At 70.9% G+C, this 16034-nt stretch overlaps 9 protein-coding genes and 1 non-coding gene across 10 annotated transcripts; 4 read left to right on the top strand and 6 right to left on the bottom strand.

Moving 5' to 3' along the window:
- Positions 1 to 277: 277 nt before the first annotated feature.
- Positions 278 to 1696, bottom strand: V1510DRAFT_399591 (Frag1/DRAM/Sfk1 family-domain-containing protein). The gene is made up of 2 exons (XM_066931941.1): positions 1130 to 1696; positions 278 to 1098 (listed from the first exon to the last, which is right to left on the bottom strand). The coding sequence occupies exons 1-2, from the start codon at positions 1229 to 1231 to the stop codon at positions 382 to 384; spliced, it is 819 nt and encodes a 272-aa protein (XP_066786705.1). The 5' UTR covers positions 1232 to 1696; the 3' UTR covers positions 278 to 381.
- A 1171-nt stretch (positions 1697 to 2867) lies between these two features.
- On the bottom strand, positions 2868 to 4096 carry V1510DRAFT_423385 (uncharacterized protein). Its single transcript, XM_066934932.1, has 2 exons — positions 4034 to 4096; positions 2868 to 3795 (listed from the first exon to the last, which is right to left on the bottom strand). Coding segments are annotated over exons 1-2 (882 nt in total). The 5' UTR covers positions 4035 to 4096; the 3' UTR covers positions 2868 to 2914.
- A 233-nt stretch (positions 4097 to 4329) lies between these two features.
- V1510DRAFT_t260 lies at positions 4330 to 4421 on the top strand. The gene has a single exon. It is a non-coding gene; the product is annotated as a tRNA-Ser (tRNA).
- Positions 4422 to 5278: 857 nt separating this feature from the next.
- V1510DRAFT_446470 (t-SNARE) lies at positions 5279 to 6494 on the bottom strand (the record flags this gene model as incomplete). The annotated part of the gene is made up of 2 exons (XM_066935726.1): positions 5462 to 6494; positions 5279 to 5422 (listed from the first exon to the last, which is right to left on the bottom strand). The coding sequence occupies exons 1-2, from the start codon at positions 6380 to 6382 to the stop codon at positions 5279 to 5281; spliced, it is 1065 nt and encodes a 354-aa protein (XP_066786703.1). The 5' UTR covers positions 6383 to 6494.
- A 978-nt stretch (positions 6495 to 7472) lies between these two features.
- Positions 7473 to 8628, top strand: V1510DRAFT_423381 (calmodulin). The gene is made up of 5 exons (XM_066934931.1): positions 7473 to 7567; positions 7675 to 7747; positions 7780 to 7905; positions 7940 to 8131; positions 8165 to 8628. Exons 1-5 carry the CDS (start codon positions 7565 to 7567, stop codon positions 8218 to 8220), a joined length of 450 nt encoding a protein of 149 aa, XP_066786702.1. The 5' UTR covers positions 7473 to 7564; the 3' UTR covers positions 8221 to 8628.
- On the bottom strand, positions 8355 to 9706 carry V1510DRAFT_345691 (Cdc37 N terminal kinase binding-domain-containing protein; the record flags this gene model as incomplete). The annotated part of the gene is made up of 2 exons (XM_066930815.1): positions 8355 to 9616; positions 9646 to 9706. Coding segments are annotated over 2 exons (1323 nt in total), but the record flags the coding sequence as incomplete, so codon positions are not given.
- A 570-nt stretch (positions 9707 to 10276) lies between these two features.
- V1510DRAFT_370424 (ribosomal protein S5 domain 2-type protein) lies at positions 10277 to 11756 on the top strand (the record flags this gene model as incomplete). The annotated part of the gene is made up of 2 exons (XM_066931438.1): positions 10277 to 10354; positions 10557 to 11756. The coding sequence occupies 2 exons, from the start codon at positions 10277 to 10279 to the stop codon at positions 11754 to 11756; spliced, it is 1278 nt and encodes a 425-aa protein (XP_066786700.1).
- Positions 11757 to 11804: 48 nt separating this feature from the next.
- Positions 11805 to 12764, bottom strand: V1510DRAFT_370387 (Tricarboxylate/iron carrier; the record flags this gene model as incomplete). Its single annotated transcript, XM_066931435.1, has 1 exon — positions 11805 to 12764. The coding sequence occupies one exon, from the start codon at positions 12762 to 12764 to the stop codon at positions 11805 to 11807; it is 960 nt and encodes a 319-aa protein (XP_066786699.1).
- Positions 12765 to 13285: 521 nt separating this feature from the next.
- Positions 13286 to 14010, top strand: V1510DRAFT_423373 (protein prenylyltransferase). Its single transcript, XM_066934930.1, has one exon. The coding sequence runs from the start codon at positions 13404 to 13406 to the stop codon at positions 13926 to 13928; it is 525 nt and encodes a 174-aa protein (XP_066786698.1). The 5' UTR covers positions 13286 to 13403; the 3' UTR covers positions 13929 to 14010.
- A 4-nt stretch (positions 14011 to 14014) lies between these two features.
- V1510DRAFT_440915 (uncharacterized protein) lies at positions 14015 to 15805 on the bottom strand (the record flags this gene model as incomplete). Its single annotated transcript, XM_066935620.1, has 3 exons — positions 14015 to 14608; positions 14640 to 14905; positions 15796 to 15805. 3 exons carry the CDS (start codon positions 15803 to 15805, stop codon positions 14015 to 14017), a joined length of 870 nt encoding a protein of 289 aa, XP_066786697.1.
- Between the last annotated feature and the right edge of the window lie 229 nt (positions 15806 to 16034).

Genomic DNA, 16034 nt, shown 5'->3' with positions numbered 1-16034 from the left:
GGCGGCGACTCCGTCGAGGGTGCACAGAGGAAGAGCCTCTTGGAGCGACCCTGAGTATTACCGTGGGTAGGACTCGGACGTCCGCGTATGCATAACACGCTGGGGGGGGGCGCGGGCGGGGGGGGGGGGGGCGCCCGCGCGCCCCCCCCCCCCCCCCCCCCCCCCCCCCCCCCCCCCCCCCCCCCCCCCCCCCCCCCCCCCCCCCCCGCCCCCCCCCCCCCCCGCCGGAGGCACGCCAACAGCCTCCGGCGGCGACTCCGTCGAGGGTGGCTGCCCTACGGGTAGACGAGCCGCACGACGTGCGGCTGACGTCGATCGGCAGTGCCGAGGCGCTCAGCCGCACGCGCGCAGTCCACGTGACGGGAAGCGTTGCTATATACATTACACGTCGCTGTTGTAGACCGGCTGCGGGTACGACGGCGCCGGCGCGTACGGCGTAAACATGCGCCGGGCGTTCTTGCGCGAGCGGTGGCCGTAATTGGCCGCGCCCGAGAAGCCGAGCGGGGACTCGGCGCGGTCAAAGTACTTCATCCGCGGGAGCAGGTCGAGCGCCAGCACCAGACAATACGGCCCAAAGGTGTAGGCCAGGACCCACTCGAGGATCGGGGCCGCAGTCGACTTGCCCGAGTCGCCCGAGTCGCCCATCTTGCACACAAAGGCGATCGCCAGCGACAGCGCAACGACAAACCACGCGACCTTGAGGATGGCCGAGATCCGGAGCCAGCGGATGGCCGGCTCGCGGTAGTAGCGGGCCAGCATGACCGAGTGGATGGCGTGCACAAACGTCGAGATGCCCGTGCCAACCAGGAACACGCCCAGGTTGGACATGTGCGCCGTGTGGTGGCGGTAGGTGTCGAGGCCGCCGAGCAGGCACAGGCCGATCATGCCGATGATGCCGAACGCAATGATCACGCCGAACGCGATCCGCGAGAACAGCGCCTTGTGCTTCTCGATGTGGCACAGCACGCACACAGCGGCGATGTAGCCCACGGACAGCAGCACGTTGCAGGTCACAAACAGCGGCTTGAGACCGAGCGCGGCAATGTCCGAGATGTACGGCACGCGGTCGTCCGAGTCCATGTCGACCAGCGTGGGTTTCTGCGGTCAGCGCGCCCGCGGGCGGACTTACGTTGTCACGGGCCCAGACTGAGATCATGGCCGTCAGCGAGGCCAGCCAGCAGCAGGCGCCGATCGCCGGCAGCAGCCAGGCATATCGCAGCACGCGCACCATCGCTGTAGAGATCGGGGGAGCGTCCGGAGGCCGTGACGAGCTTGAGCGGTGCGGCGGCGGCCCCGACGCCGGTGATATATATACGATCCAGGCGCCAGGCTTGTTCCGCGGACAACGGCCTATGAGAAAGAGCTCGCGTGGACGCTTGTGCGCCTGCTACCGGGCTCGGGGACGCCAAGCCCTACTGCGCCTTAGCCGCGCGTTCCGGCTCGAGCGGCTCCCGGCAGCCGCTGACGCAACGCCGCACCCGGCCGCTTAGTCACCGGCCCGTCGCCGCGCCGCGCCGGGGCTCATGCGGGCCGCGCCGGCCCGCATGAACCTGCAGCCAGCCGCGCACGTTGTCGCGGCAACAAAGAGCCCACATGTCCACCGGTCCCCGGTACCGCGCCCGCTCCCGCGCCCGTTGTTCTCGCCAGGCACCGACCCGCTTGTTCGTCCGCGGCGGCGGTCACCCACCGGCTGCCGGAGCCGCCGCGCGGGCGCGGCGCCGCGCTACCGGCGTGCATCTATCTCCCAGGCACTGCCGCCGCACAGACCGTGCTGGAAATTGCGCGTCACGTGAGCGACCCCCACGGATCACACCGCCGCGGCTGGAAAAGGGGGCGCCCGCGCAGCTTCTGAGACAGCGCGCTGTCAGGGCGCACGCCGCGGACCTGCCTGCCCGCCGCCTGCCCTTGGTCTCCCTGCCCGCCGCCTCTTCTGGCCGGCCTCGGGCCAGGCTCGATCGCCGCCGCCGTGGCGACGCGCGCACGCCGCATGCAGCCGTAGCGCGCCGCTTCGCGCCGCTAGGCACGTCGCCGCCCATCGCGCCGGCTCGATACGGCCGTCTAGCGGCGGCTGCGCGGTCCGCCCGGTCGCCGTCGCCGTGGCGACGCTGCGGGGCGGATCAGCGACCGGCGGCCCCGTCGCGCCCCGTCCGGCGGCTGACCGTGCGCTCGCGCCACGCCGCCGCCCAACGCGTGATACCGCCCGCATCCAGGCGTCAGGCCACGATAGGCCCCGCATGCCAAGGTGGCCAGACGTGTGCCACGTGACGCCGATCGTCACGTGTGAGCCGCACCGCTTGCGGCGCGGTGCCGGGCAGCCCCAGCCGAGCACGGCCAGCCGGCCAGGAGACAGGATCCCTAAAGGGGGTCTGCCCCGCGGCCACTGTCGGCGGCGGGGATCGGCACATTCGCGGGGCGCCGGTGGGCGGAGACGCAGGTGCCGTTTCGGTCGGGACAGAGGGCGTGACGTGGGCGTATAAAGACACAACAGGCGCCGCCGTAGCCGCATGACATGATGAGCGCGTCGGATGACAATTGCCCGCGGTGCGGGCGCGCGCGGCCATGTCGACACTCGGACGAGCCCAAGCTCGCGCGCGGGCTCTCGTTCGAGGCGCCCAAGTTCAGCCGGCGGGCGTCGACGGCGTGCGTGGTGACCGCGGCCAGCACAGACAAGGGCCGGCCGGCGTGGCGGCTAGCGTACATCGCAGCGCCCGCGGCCGACAAGCGGCCAACCACCGAGCGCGCCGTGACCGAACGAGCCGTGACCGAGCCCTGCGGGCACCACCACCACCGGCGGCCCAGCACAGCCGTGCGGTTCGTGCCCGCGGCCGACTACCTACGAGCGCACGCCGCGGACGAGTGCCGGGCAGACCGCGTGACGTCCTGACTGTTGTACACTAGAATACATCATGCGCTCCTACATGAGCGACTCCATCTCCAGAATGCGCTTCTCCTCGTTGTTGAGCCACTCCTCGCGGCAGCCCAGGTCAAAGAGCGTGAGCGTGCCGAGCGCAGCCTCGGCCGCGCTGCGCTGCTCGCGGTTCCAGACCTCGGCGCGCTTGCCCTTGTTGAGCACGCTCCAGTTCTCGAACGCGACCTTGGCCTTGGACGACCAGTCCATGTAGCGCTCGTCCTCGAGGTGCATCGACGGGTCCAGGATCATCGTCAGCTGGTTGTACGTCTCCTGCGTGGGCGGGTCGTGCGGCCACTGCGACGGCGGCAGGAAGTACAGCACCATGTACGGGAACGACGGGTGCGGGTGCAGCGCGGGCATGCCCAGCCGGTTGAGGAAGTTCACCTTGGCCTCCTCGCGCGACCGCATCGACCGCTCCTTCTCCTTGCGCCGCAGCTTGGCCCGCTCCTTGACGTCGTCGCGCGCGTTGTACTCCTTCGCCCGGCGCGCGCGGCGCGCCTTGATCTCGACCACGTCGCCGCGCCGCTTGACGTCGCCCCGCAGCTGGTCGACCTCGTCGGCCGGGTGCAGCCGCGTGCCGCGCTTGAGGTCGAGATGCCGGCCCAGCGAGCCGGGGTGCGAGAACGTCTTGTGACAGAACACGCACGTCTTCTTGGGGTCAATCTCGCCGCCCTGCCCGGGCACCCCGCCGCTCACGTCCCCGCCCTGCGCGCCGCCCTGCGGCGCGGACCCGTCCAGCGAGATCGCAGGGTCGATGGCAGCCGCCATCGTGACATGGTGCGGGTGGTGGTGTGCGTGGGCGTGCGGGTGCCCGTGGTGCGGGTGCATGGCCTGCGCCGTTGCGATCCCGGCCAGGTTGGCTGCCAGTGCGCTATCGACGTCCACTGCCTGTCAGCGTGCTCCTTCTACGACGCGCGCGGCCCGTCTCGCGGCGCGGCCGCCTGCTGCCGGCCGCTGCCGCCGCGTCCACGCCGCAGACCGGGCCTTGCCACCGCGCCGCCCAGCAGCATGGCCCGGGCCCGCGCCCGCCCCGTCGCCCGTGCTCGCCGGCCCCCGTCTGCCCGCGCCCGGCCACCGCCGGCCGCCGCGCCAGCCAGCACCCAGATCTAGACGCGTACTTACTTTTCAGTCGCCGTGTATGTTATTGTTATGGTGTCGAACGAAATAGCGCGGTGCGAAAATGGCGTAACTGCGGCAACAGTGGAAATCAGCCCTCTTATACTGTGCTTATGTAATATCACGCATCGTCCGGTCGCAGCGGCCGCGCCAATCGCCGCCGCGCACTATCACGCGCTTATGCCGCATCTACACCGCCGCGCGTCTCGCCCTGCCCGATGTGACGGTGTGACGCGTGCACCGCCGCCCCAGCCACATACCTCCGCACTCAGCCGGCTTCCCGCGCTTTGTTGTGCCCTGTCGACAGACTGTCCGAGTGGTTAAGGAGTTTGACTTGAATTTCGAGGCCATCAAATGCGGTTTCCGCGCGTAGGTTCGAATCCTGCGTCTGTCGTAGCTTTTTGCGACGCGTTCGTTCCGCGACTTCCGCCCTAAGCTTCTCTCACCCGGCTGCCCGCTTGGTACGGCGTACGGACCCTGCGGATCTGCCGCTGCCGTCTCCAGTCTGCGCTCGCGTTTGACCCCAGCACCTATGGCCGTAGACGCCCACAGTGGGACCACCGCCCGCCAGCTGGCGTCAGCTGATCACATTACACTTTTTGGAACTGCTCTGACACCCCGTCTTGTCTGCTATCGGCCGTCACTTTGACCATGTGAACGGACACGCACGCCGCGACAGACGCAGATAGCGCCGGTCCGCGGCAGTATTACCGTATAGATCGTGGGCGGTCTGCCATCGCGGCGTCTACGGCGCCCGCCGTTTGGCCGGCTCTGACTCTAGCCGCGACGCGGCCCCGCGGCCCCGCGATCGCGTCATCGATTGTCCGGCTACCGGCCGTCTGCTTGGCAGACGCAGGCCTGGGTGGGCGCGACCACTGCTGATCCCCAGCAAAACGCGTGGCTGCGGAGATATGTAGGCGTCTAGACGCGTACATTGGGACTGAAGATAACGCCGCTATTGGGCTGCTTAAGTACAAGTCCCAACCACACAAATATGCGCGGCCAGGTCTAGAGATAGAGGTCTCGATGCATAGAATGATTAATGGAGCGGATCAGGTCCGAGCTCAGACGCAGTGCGGAGCGTGTAGTGTGCCCAGATAGAGCGCAGCGGGATGCAGATCGGCGCGCCGGTGATTTACCGGCGTCGCCGACGTGCCAGTCTGCGCTTTGCCGGACTCCGGCGGCCGGCGGCCGCGGCGCCGCTGCAGGCTTTGCGGGCCGGCAGATGCTAGTCATGACCGCGGGTGGTCGCTAAGCACCAGCGCCAGTACCGCCAGTAGCTGGCGTCCCGCCGCCGCCCGCGCCGTCGCCGGCGTTGTCCGGCGGGATGCTGTCGGCCGGCGGCGTCGACGTGTCCGGCGGCGGCCGGTAGATGACGTGCTCAGAGCGATGCGGCTTCAGGATGAGGATGATCAGCAGCACGAGCACGCTCACGCTGAGGATCAGAATCAGCTTCTTCTTCTGGCTGCTCTTCTGGTAGGACGCGGCCTGCCGCAGCTCGGTCTCGGCTGCCTTGACGTGCGTGCGCATCTCTTCGATGTTGTAGTCGATGCGGTCGAGCATCGAGCCCTGGTCGATGACCATGATCTGCAGCGACCGGAAGATGTCGGCCAGCTCGATGATGCCCTGGGCGATCTGGTTGATCTCGGACTCGCGCTGCCGGATGACGGAATCGTTGGTGTCCATGGCCAGCCGGGCCGACTGCTGGATCTGCGACTGCGAGAACGACACGTCGAGGTCGTCGTCGGCTGCGGCCGAGCTGTGCCACGAGGTCTCGGGCTCGGAGGCCTCCTTGATGCCGCGCAGCCGCTTGAGGTACGACGACTGCTTCTTGCGGAACACGGTCGACGCGTCCTGGACCTTGGTCGCCAGCGAGATCTGCATGTTCTTGTTCATGGTGGCCACGGCATCGCTCGACACGGGCGCCTTGCCCAGGCGCGCGATAAGCCGCTGGCACTCGCGAAAGTGCTGCGTGATCTCCATCGTCAGGTTCTCGATCATGATTTCCTGGCTCGACCGATCGTCAAAGCCCGGCAGCAGGTGATCCTGGTGCAGCTTGTCGAGGGTGGCACCCTTCTTCTTGGCCAAGGCCAGCAGGTCGTTGACCTCGTCTGAGATGTCGGCCCACGACGGCGGCAGGTCCGTCAGCGTGATATTGACGTCGTGGCCGGCCGCGCGGACCGCGTTCGGATCGGACCCTGTCAGCAGCGGATTGCGGTCTTCGTCGCCGGCCACACGGGCGCTGGTGTCGTAGGGCGCGGCGAGCTGCGACCCGTAGGCCGAGCTGCCGCCGACCGGGTGCCGGGCGTACGACTGCCGGTACGAGTAGTACAGACCCGTTCTGTCTCGGTACATGGCGCGGGGCGCGGCTGCGGCGGTGCAGGGGTCCTGGCCGGTCGGGCGCGGGTGCCAAAGGTAGGGAGTGTGGGGCTGGCGGGCGGTCGCGGCGTCGTGTGGTCAGGTCGGCTGCGGTCGACTGCGGTCGTGGCGGCCTCGGCGCAGCCAGGGCGGCACGCACCGCCACGGCGCGGTGCGGCGCGCGAGGCGCGCGCCTCACCACCCAGCCGCACACGCCGCACACGCCGCACACAACCGTACGCACGACCCCGCCGCACACGCCGTGTGACCGGCTGTGATCTGTGACCCGCAGCCGCAAGACCGCTGTGACCCGCCGCCAGCGTGACTGCGCGGCCGGTCGCACACGCCGGCGGCGGCCGCGGCGCAGCCGCGCCCAGAGGCGCAGCATTGGCCGGCCCCCGATCGCGGCTCGCTCTCAGCTCGCCGCAGCCCGCCTGCGGCCGCCAGCGGCCGCGGCCGCTGGCGCGCTCAGCCACCGTGCAGCCGCCGCTCAGCCCCAGTGTCGGGTAGGGGCCGTACGTTTCGCTCGGTACCGGTTCCGACCAAACCCCAACGTGGCTGAGTCGGCCGGTCCACCGTCGCGAACGCATCGTGGCTGAGCCGCCGTCAGACGGCCGCGATGAGCCAGCCTACTGTCGGCCCGGCCGTCGGCAAACCCCATCGGGGCTGAGTCCGCAGCCCATCTAGCGTGGCTGTGCATTGTCCGGGGCTGATGGCAGCCCGACCCGCGGCGGCCCGGGCGCTACGGCCGCCGTTCGCGACGGCGCCCGTGGCTGAGCAGGCACCGCGCGGCCGCCACGGCTGGCTCCGGCAGCTGAACCCAGCGCCCGCTCCCAATGCCAAGAACGCCCCACGGAGGCCGCGTAACCTTGACGCATTGTCCGGCGCGGCAGCACGCGCCATGACCTCTGGCAGCAGCGATCATGTGGCGGTGCAGTGGCGCGCCGCGTGGCACCGCTTATTTTTGGGAGGCGCGCTTACCGCCCAGGGCTAGCGCGCCCCATTCAGCCACTGATGTGCACTCTCCTGTGGCTGGTGAGCTGCGGCGCCAGCTTTTTGTTGGTCTTTTGCGTTGACACTGGACAGGTTTCCTTTATATCAAGCCCAGCATTCTCACCAGACCGTCTTCTGGTGCTACCGCTCTCGTCACACACTTCCACACGAACCCCCATCTTAGCAATGGTAAGCCGGGCTGCGGCCGATGGGATGGCTGCGCGGCGCGCGCGTGCCGGCCGCTGCCGGCCGCTGCCGGCCGCGTATGGGCCGGACACAGATTGCTGACTGGGCAGGCCGACCAGCTCTCGGAGACCCAGATCAACGACTTCAAGGAGGCGTTCGCCCTCTTTGACCGGGACGGCGACGGTAGGCCCTGGGCCGGGGTGCGCTGACATCAGGACAAATCACGACCAAGGAGCTGGGCACTGTGATGCGCAGTCTGGGCCAGACCCCGTCGGAGGCCGAGCTCGCCGACATGATCAACGAGGTCGACGTCGACAACAACGGCACGATCGACTTCCCCGGTACGTGGCCCGCGCGGGCACGCTGACGACGCAGAGTTCCTGACGATGATGGCCCGCAAGATGAAGGACACGGACTCGGAGGAGGAGATCAAGGAGGCGTTCCGCGTGTTTGACCGTGACAACAACGGCTACATCTCGGCGACGGAGCTCCGGCACGTCATGACGTCGATCGGCGAGCGCCTGACGGACGAGGAGATCGACCAGATGATCCGCGAGGCCGACCAGAGTAAGTGCGCGCGCGCGGGCGGGCTGACGCCAGACAACGACGGCCGGATCGACTACAATGAGTTTGTGCAGACCATGCTCTACAAGTAGATGACGCGTTTCTGTATACAAGTGATGTAAATGAATGACAGGCGGCGCGGACGGGCTCAGTCGACGTCCTCGACCTGGACGGCCTCGACCTGCTCGGCCTGCAGCCGCTTCTTCTCCTCGGCCCACTCGCGCTCGTCGTAGATCTTCTCCTCGACGAGGAGCATGCCGCTTTGGTCGAGCAGGCGCACGACGCGCTCGGCGTCCTCGACCGAGTACGTGGCGAGGACCTTGTTGACCTCGGCGAGGTCGCCGGTCTGGATCGCGAGCTGCATGTCGATCGGCAGCTCCTCGAAGATGGCGCGCGCGTCGTCGCCGGGCTCGGGCGCGGCCACGCGCACCTCCGTGTTGGGGTCCGCCGCGTGCAGCTGGATCTGCTCGACGCCCTCCTCCTCGGCGGCGGCCTCGCGCTCGGCGAGCAGCACGCGCGATCGCGTCTGGATGTGTGCGTACGTCTGCTCGACGTCCTGCTTGAACGCGCGCGCGGCCGCGTGCGACGGGTTGGCCACGCGCGAGAAGAACAGCGTGACGCCGTCGCGGCCGAGCTGCGCGCAGTACTGCAGCAGCAGCGCGTTGTGCACGCACGTCTTGGCGGCCGCTGCGCGCCCGGCCATCTCGAGGTCGAACGCCTCGAAGAGCAGCGTGTCCTTGTCGTGCTCGGTCACGATCTCGCTGTGCTTGCCGATGAAGTCGAGCGCGGTCTTGTAGTCGCCCATCGGCACCGCCGCGAACTGCCGCGCCACCGGCGACGGCCGATATTCCTCGTCCTGCGTCAGGTACGCCGTGTCGGGCTCGGCTGCGGCTGCGGCCGCGCCGGCGGCCGCGGCCGCGCCGGGGTTGAGCACCTCGATCTCCTGGACCTTGGGCTTGGCCGTCGACGGCCCGGCCGCGCTCGGCGCCGACTCAGCCTTGGCCTTGCTGATCTGCGTGCTGTCAAAGCCCGTGCGCAGGTCGTCCGACGTGATGTGTTTGGCCTCCTCCTTCTCGAGCTCGGCCAGCTTGGCCGTGCACTCGGCCTGCAGGTTGGCGAGCTTGTCGCCGTGCGTCGCCAGCCCGGCCACCACCGCGTCCACAAACGGCTGGCCGGGGCCGGCCGCACGCGCCTCCTGCGCGACCTGACCGACGAGCGACGCCATCATCTGCGCGTACGTCGGCCCGTCCGAGCCGGCCGGGCGCTCGTCGCTCTCGGCGGCGCCTATCTGGGCCAGCCGTGACGCCGCCGTGGCCGGGTCAGCGCCGGCCAGCGCGGCGCGCAGCTCGCCGATGCGCCCGAGCAGCGTCGTGTTCATCTCGCTCTCGGCCGTGAGGCTCTTGATCATCTGCCGGCGCTGGTCGCGCTTCTCGTGGATGTCGCGCTGCTTCCATCGGATGAACGACTTCTTGTCGACGTTCGGGTGGACTGCGTCAGCGCGCCCGCAGACGACTTACCCTCGATGTCGGAGTCGTCCGAGACCTCGAGCTTGTCCCACTTGGAGTAGTCGACGACCATGGTTGCGGTTGTGCGGCCGTTGATCCTGGAACGCAGTGGAAGTAGGCGCGGGCGGGCACACGTGACTGCGCGCCGAGCCGCACTGGGTGCGGCGCCCCGGCCGGGCCGATGCACGTGATGCGTCAGGCCACAGGCGCAGCCGCAATGCAGCTCGCAGCCGCAGTGGCGCTCGTATAAGTGCGCGTTGCCGACTGCCCGTATGCGCAAGCGTATGCGCTTGGCAGGAGCGAGCGGAGGTGGCGCGCGCGCCGCGGACGGTGGCCCTGCGGCGGCCCGCGCCGGTCTGCGCGGACCGGCGCGGGCGTGCGCGGCCGCGGCGGCCGACGCGGCAGAGCTGCGCTAGGAAGCCGCGCGGCGATGCGCTGCGCCACGCAGCCACCTGCGCCCGCGCACGGCCGTGCAGCGCCACCGTAGCCGAGACTGTCCCACTTTGGCGCCACAGCTTACCCGGACTATCACGGCCTCTACGCCTCCAGTTTTTTTCTATTTATCCGCGACAAGTCCACACGCCCGCGAGTTCCCCCCTAAGCAATTGACAGTCCGCTCGGAACGGCGGCGAACGCAGCGACGATGGCGTCCCTTCCGTTTATGGTGTCGGCTCCCGGCAAGGTTATTCTCTTTGGCGAGCACGCGGCGGTGTACGGCAAGGTAAGAACGCGCGTCGGCGGCGGCCCGGCGGCGGCCGGCGGGCGCGGCAGGCGTGGCGGGCGCGGCGGCGGCGGCGGCGGGCGCGGCGACGGGCGCGGGCGGCAAGAACGCGCGCGTGACGCGCTCGCGCCGCACGGCGTGCGGCGGGCCGCGCTTGATAGCCGCACGGCGTGCGGCTCATCCCCACAGTGCTGACCTCCAGCCCGCGATCGCGGCCGCGGTCTCCATGCGGTCGTACCTGCTCATGAGCGCGTCGGCGGACCCCGACGCGCTCACGATCCAGTTCCCGGACGTGAGCTTCACCCACACGTGGTCGCTGGCGTCGCTGCCGTGGGACAAGTTCGAGGCCGTCCGCGCCCACGAGCGGGTGCGGCCCGGCACAGAGCTGCACGAGGACCTCGTCGCCGCGCTCGAGCCCGCGCTGGGCACGGTCGCCGACTCGTTCCAGCGCGTCAGCGCGCTCACGTTCCTGTACCTCTACCTGAGCATCTGCCGGCGCGAGCAGACCGGCGTGGTCGCGACCGTCCGGTCGACGCTGCCCATCGGCGCCGGGCTCGGCTCGTCCGCGTCGATCTCGGTGTGCATCGCCAGCGCCATGTGCGTGCTCACCGGCGAGGTGCCCGTCCCCACCGGCGAGGACTCGCCCATGAACTACGCGTCGACCGAGATCATCGACGGGTGGGCGTTCCTCGGCGAGAAGTGCATCCACGGCACGCCCAGCGGCATCGACAACACGGTCGCGTCGCACGGCGGCGCGGTCATGTTCCAGCGCATGGGCAAGGGCAACCCCAACGTGCGCAACACGATGCGGTCGTTCCCGCCGATCCGGCTGCTGCTGGTCGACAGCCGGCAGCCGCGGCGGACGGCGGTGCAGGTGGCCAACGTGGCCACGCTGCTCGAGGAGCAGCCCGCGATCACCGAGGCGCTGCTGCAGGGCATCCACGCGCTCGCGACCGAGGCGTACCGGCTCATGCAGATGTCGGCGGCCGAGTGCGGCCCCGAGTGGAGCGCGCGCGTGCGCGAGCTCGTGCGCATCAACCACGGGCTGCTCGTCGCTCTCGGCGTCAGCCACCCCAAGCTCGAGGCCATCAAGATCGCGTGCGACGAGCACGCCGTGGGCGAGACCAAGCTCACCGGCGCCGGCGGCGGCGGCTGCGCCATCACGCTGCTCCACGACGACGTCGCGGCCGACCGGCTCGACGCGCTGCGCGCGCGCCTCGAGGGCGACGGCTTCCGCATGTACGAGACCATCCTCGGCGGCGCCGGCGTCGGCTGCCTGTTCCCCGGCGCCGGCGTGCCTGCCGCCGCGTTCTCGGACGAGGCGCTGCTCGCGCTCGCCGGCCGCGACGAGGTCGAGGCCGCCGTCGGCGTCGGCGGCGTCGCCGGCTGGTCGTTCTGGTGACCTGTATTCTAGTTTGCTGTACATATCGCGCTCGCTAATCACGCCCGGCTACATGCCGCGGTTGAACACGACCGTCGCCAGCGGCGCGCCGTCCGCGCCCCGCAGCCCGCGCAGCCGCGGCTCGAGCTTGCCCACCGCGATCTCGCGCCGCTGCGGGAAGATCCCCAGCGCGAACGGCAGCGCCGCGAACGACGTCGCCAGGATCAGGCCCAGGTTCGCCGCCGTCTCGGCCGCCGGGCCCAGCCGGAACCGCCGCTGCAGCCGCACCAGCAGCAGCGGCGGCAGCACCATGATCGGCGTCGCGTTGATCACGCGCGAGACCGCCGTCTCGCCCACCGCGTGCCACGCGGCCGTCTGCGACGTCCCCACCTCGGCCCCGCTCGCCGGGTCGAACACCGCGATGCCCTTGCGGATCTCCTCGCCGCGCATGAGAAACACGTTGACCACGCCGGCCGACACCACCGCCGCAAACGGCACCAGCCGGCCCAGCACCAGCCGCGTGCCCGCCGACACCCGCTTCAGCCGCGGCACCACCGCGTTCAGCCCCAGCGCCACCGAGCACGACGCCGACACCGCCAGCGCGTACGACGTCGCCAGCTGCGTCGTCGACAGCGGGTGCGACTTGTTGGCGTTGGCCGTGTTCACCGCCACGTTCAGCGACTGGTTGGCCACCTGCCAGAACAGCGTCCCGGCCGTGCCCAGCCCGGGCGTGAGCATGCCCACCGTCACCACCAGGTTCGACAGCACGTACGACGACATCCGGAACGGCAGCAGCACCGGCTCGCCCGTGTCGGGGTGGATGGTCGAGTCCAGCACCTTCTTGGCCCGCCACAGCTCCGGCGACGCCTCGCGCTCGCCCTTGCGGTACTGCGCCACGATCTGCTTGGCCGTCGACACGTCCTGCGACGTCACCAGGAGCATGCGGGGGTCCGACACGTCCGCGGCGTGCCGCACGCGGCCCCAGTAGGTCGAAAGGTCGAATCGCGACTCGGGCAGTTTGCGGTCCATCTGCGGTCAGCACTGCGCGGCGCGGCCGCCCGGCCACCCAATCGATCGTGCCCGCGGCCGCCCAGGCCCGCGGCCGCCGGCCCGGCGCCGCGGCCGCCGGCGTGGCCGGGCGTCGCGGCCAAACGTACCTGGAGCGTTGTATAGTTGGCAGAAAAATCCCCGCCGTTTTCCCCTTGCACCATGGCGTCCTCCAAGACCAAATACAAGGCCCACGACTGGTCGGACGTGACGCCGATCGCGCAGAACGACGGGCCCGCGCCGCTGGCGCCGATCGCGTACGCGCCCGAGTACGTGGACGCGACGGCGCTGCTGCGCGCCATGATGGCCGCCGGCGAGCTGAGCGTCCGCGCCGCGGACGTCTGCGAGGCCGTGATCGCCCTCAATCCGGCCCACTACACGGCGTGGGCGTTCCGGGCAGACGTGGCCGCGGCGCTGGCGGCGGCCCGGCCGGCGGCCGAGCGCGGCGCGGCGCTGGCGGCCGAGCTCCAGTGGGTGGCCGCGCGGGCGGCGCGGTCGCCCAAGAACTACCAGGTCTGGAACTACCGCCAGCACGCGCTGGAGGCCTACCTGGCGGCGGCCGGCGCCGCGGCGGCCGGCGCGGCCGTGGCCGCCGAGCTGGACGAGCTGGACGAGCTGCTGATGGACGACACCAAGAACTACCACGTGTGGGCGTACCGGCGCTGGCTCTTCCAGCGCTCGGCCGGGTCCGTGGACGGCCTGCTGGCGCGCGAGCTGGCGTACGTCGACCGGCAGCTCGACCACGACGTGCTCAACAACTCGGCGTGGAACTACCGGTTCGGGCTGGTGGGCGGCGGCACGGACGCCGATCTGGCCGCGGCCGAGGTCGCATACGCGCAGGCGCGGCTCCGGGCCGAGCCCGACAACGAGGCCGCGTGGGCCTACGTGCGCGGCGTGCTGGCGGCTGCCGGCCGGCCGCTGGCGGACGTGGCCGCGCTGGCGGCCGAGCTGGCGCCGCTCGAGGCCGGCCCGGACGCGGTCCGGTCCGTCCACGCGCTCGAGATCGTGGCCGAGCTGGCCGAGGCCGGCGCGCCGGCGCGGGCACGCGCGGCCTACGAGCTGCTCGCGACCACGCTGGACCCGCTGCGGGCCGCGTACTGGCGGCACCGCGCCGGCCAGGTCGAGGTTCCGATCGTATCTCATTAGACATGCTTCTGGGCATGCACCGCATGCTCATACAAAACTCCAAGCCAACAACCCAAACGAATATACAACAGGCCAAAATTCTACTTTTAGAGTCTCATGGCGACGAAGCAGAGCAGCGCGACCATGAGCGCCAGCGACGACGACGGCGGCGCGTCTGACTGCCACCGGCGGCGGCGCTGCCACGACTCGTGCGAGATGCGTAGAAGGGGAAGCGACTCGGACGGCAGCGAAACGTCCGGCACGGGCTCGGGCGCGGGTTCGGGCGCGGGCTCGGCGCCGGCCGCGACCGGCGCCGCGTCCGCCGGCGCGTCCACCGCCGCGCCGGCGCCCGCGCCGGCCGGCGGCTCCTCCGCGGCCGTCTCCGGCTGCGGCACCTCCGGCCGCCACCGCCGCGCCCGCGCCGCCGGCGTCACAATCACAAACGTCGACATGCTCTCGGCCGACAGCGTCGCCGTCGCCGGCTCGGCCGGCGGTGCGTCCGCCACGGACGAGTTGAACCGGTAGATGCTCTTGGCCAGCGCGCGAATCATCGACGTCTTGGCCGCCAGCAGCGACAGAATGTCCGCGCTCGGCGGCGGCTCCGGCAGGTGGTTCAGCGGCGGCTTGTACGCCCACAGGCCCGCCGGCTCGTCCGGCGGCAGGCCGCCCGCGGGCGCGCACAGGCCCAGCCGGTGGCAGGTCTGGCGTCAGTCTCGTCTGGCGGCCACTTACCGAGTGCGGCACGCAGGTCAGCGCGCACAGCGCCACGGCCGTCTCGGCGGCCGGCCCGGCGTCGTCGGCGTCGGCGTCCTGCCGGCACGACATGAAGTCGTCGCCCAGCGAGCACGCCGACCGCCGCCGCGCCACGGCCGGCCCCGGCTGCAGGTCGGCCAGCAGCGCCTCGATGTGGCCGGCCGCCGGCCGCCGGCCAAACGGCAGCACCGTCGTCAGCGGCGCGCGCAGCGCCAGCGGCGCCGACCGCGCGCACACCGACAGCACTGCCAGCAGCACCGCCGCCAGCACGAGCGCCGTGCGGCGGTGCCGCGGCCGCCGGCACGGTTCCGACGGCAGCGGCGAGTGGTCAAGCAGCGGCCGCGAGCTGCGGGCAGGGTCCGCCCGGTCCCCGCGCGGCGCCGACGCGCGCGCGGCGGACCACGGATCCAGCGAGGCCACGGTACAGAGCCTGCGCGACGCAGGCAAAAGGGCTGACCGATGGACGCGACCAGGGGGGTCGAGGGGTGGTGGGTGGTGATGGAGGCGACAACGAAGACATTTGGGCACTACGCCGCCCCGCCGCACGCCGCACGCCGCCCCGCTACGTCGGTGCACCCACGCCCGATCTGCGAGCACGGCTGTTCGCGGCTGCGCCGACGCCACGGGCCTCCCGCTGCGGCGGCGCCGCTGCCGGCGCGCTGGCTGCCGCTGGCTGCCGCTGCGGCGCGGCCGCTCGGCCTACGCCGGCAGAGGTGGCCGTGCGCGCCCCCGTGCGCAGGTCCAGCCGCGCAGGCAAAGTGTGCCGCCAGGGGGCCACTGGCCACACCACTGGCCACACCACTGGCCACACCACTGGCGCACCACTGACCACTGCGCTGGGATGAGCCCCTGGCGCGCCCATTGGTCGCGCCGAGCCACACCACTGCCCCCCTGGCACCTCCTGACGCCGATCCGCGCGTGACGGCTCCTTGTTTGCGCCCTAACCCGCCCACGCCCACGCCCACGCCCACGCCGCGACGCCCGCGGCCGCTGGGCGGGCCGCGAGGCTGCCATCGCGGGCAGGCGGTGGGTCCGCGCTATCTGCGGCCGCTAGTGCGCGGCGTCGCTGACAATGCGCCGCCGTCGATTGGTCCCAGAAGTGGGCCGTCGGGCGAGCCGGGGTCACGTGATTTACTGTCGGTCATGTGATGCAGTTACCCGGCCCGCCCGACCCGCGACGCCGGCGCGATGGCGGCACGTATAGCGCACATGCCGCGCCGTGGCGTTGACTCGCGGCGCCGCTAGGCTGCTCCTGCGGCGTCCCAGCCGTCCGCGCGGGTCCCGGGAGCAATGCCGGGCTCCGCCCGCAACGGCCGAGGCCCGTGCGGCTATATGCACTGCAGCTCACCGGCGCGTAGTCACGTGACGCCACCC

Source organism: Dipodascopsis tothii (assembly GCF_038497935.1).
Source record: "Dipodascopsis tothii strain CBS 759.85 unplaced genomic scaffold V1510scaffold_45, whole genome shotgun sequence".
Taxonomy (NCBI): domain Eukaryota; kingdom Fungi; phylum Ascomycota; class Lipomycetes; order Lipomycetales; family Lipomycetaceae; genus Neoaidaea; species Neoaidaea tothii.
This window is presented reverse-complemented; position numbering and strand designations above follow the sequence as displayed.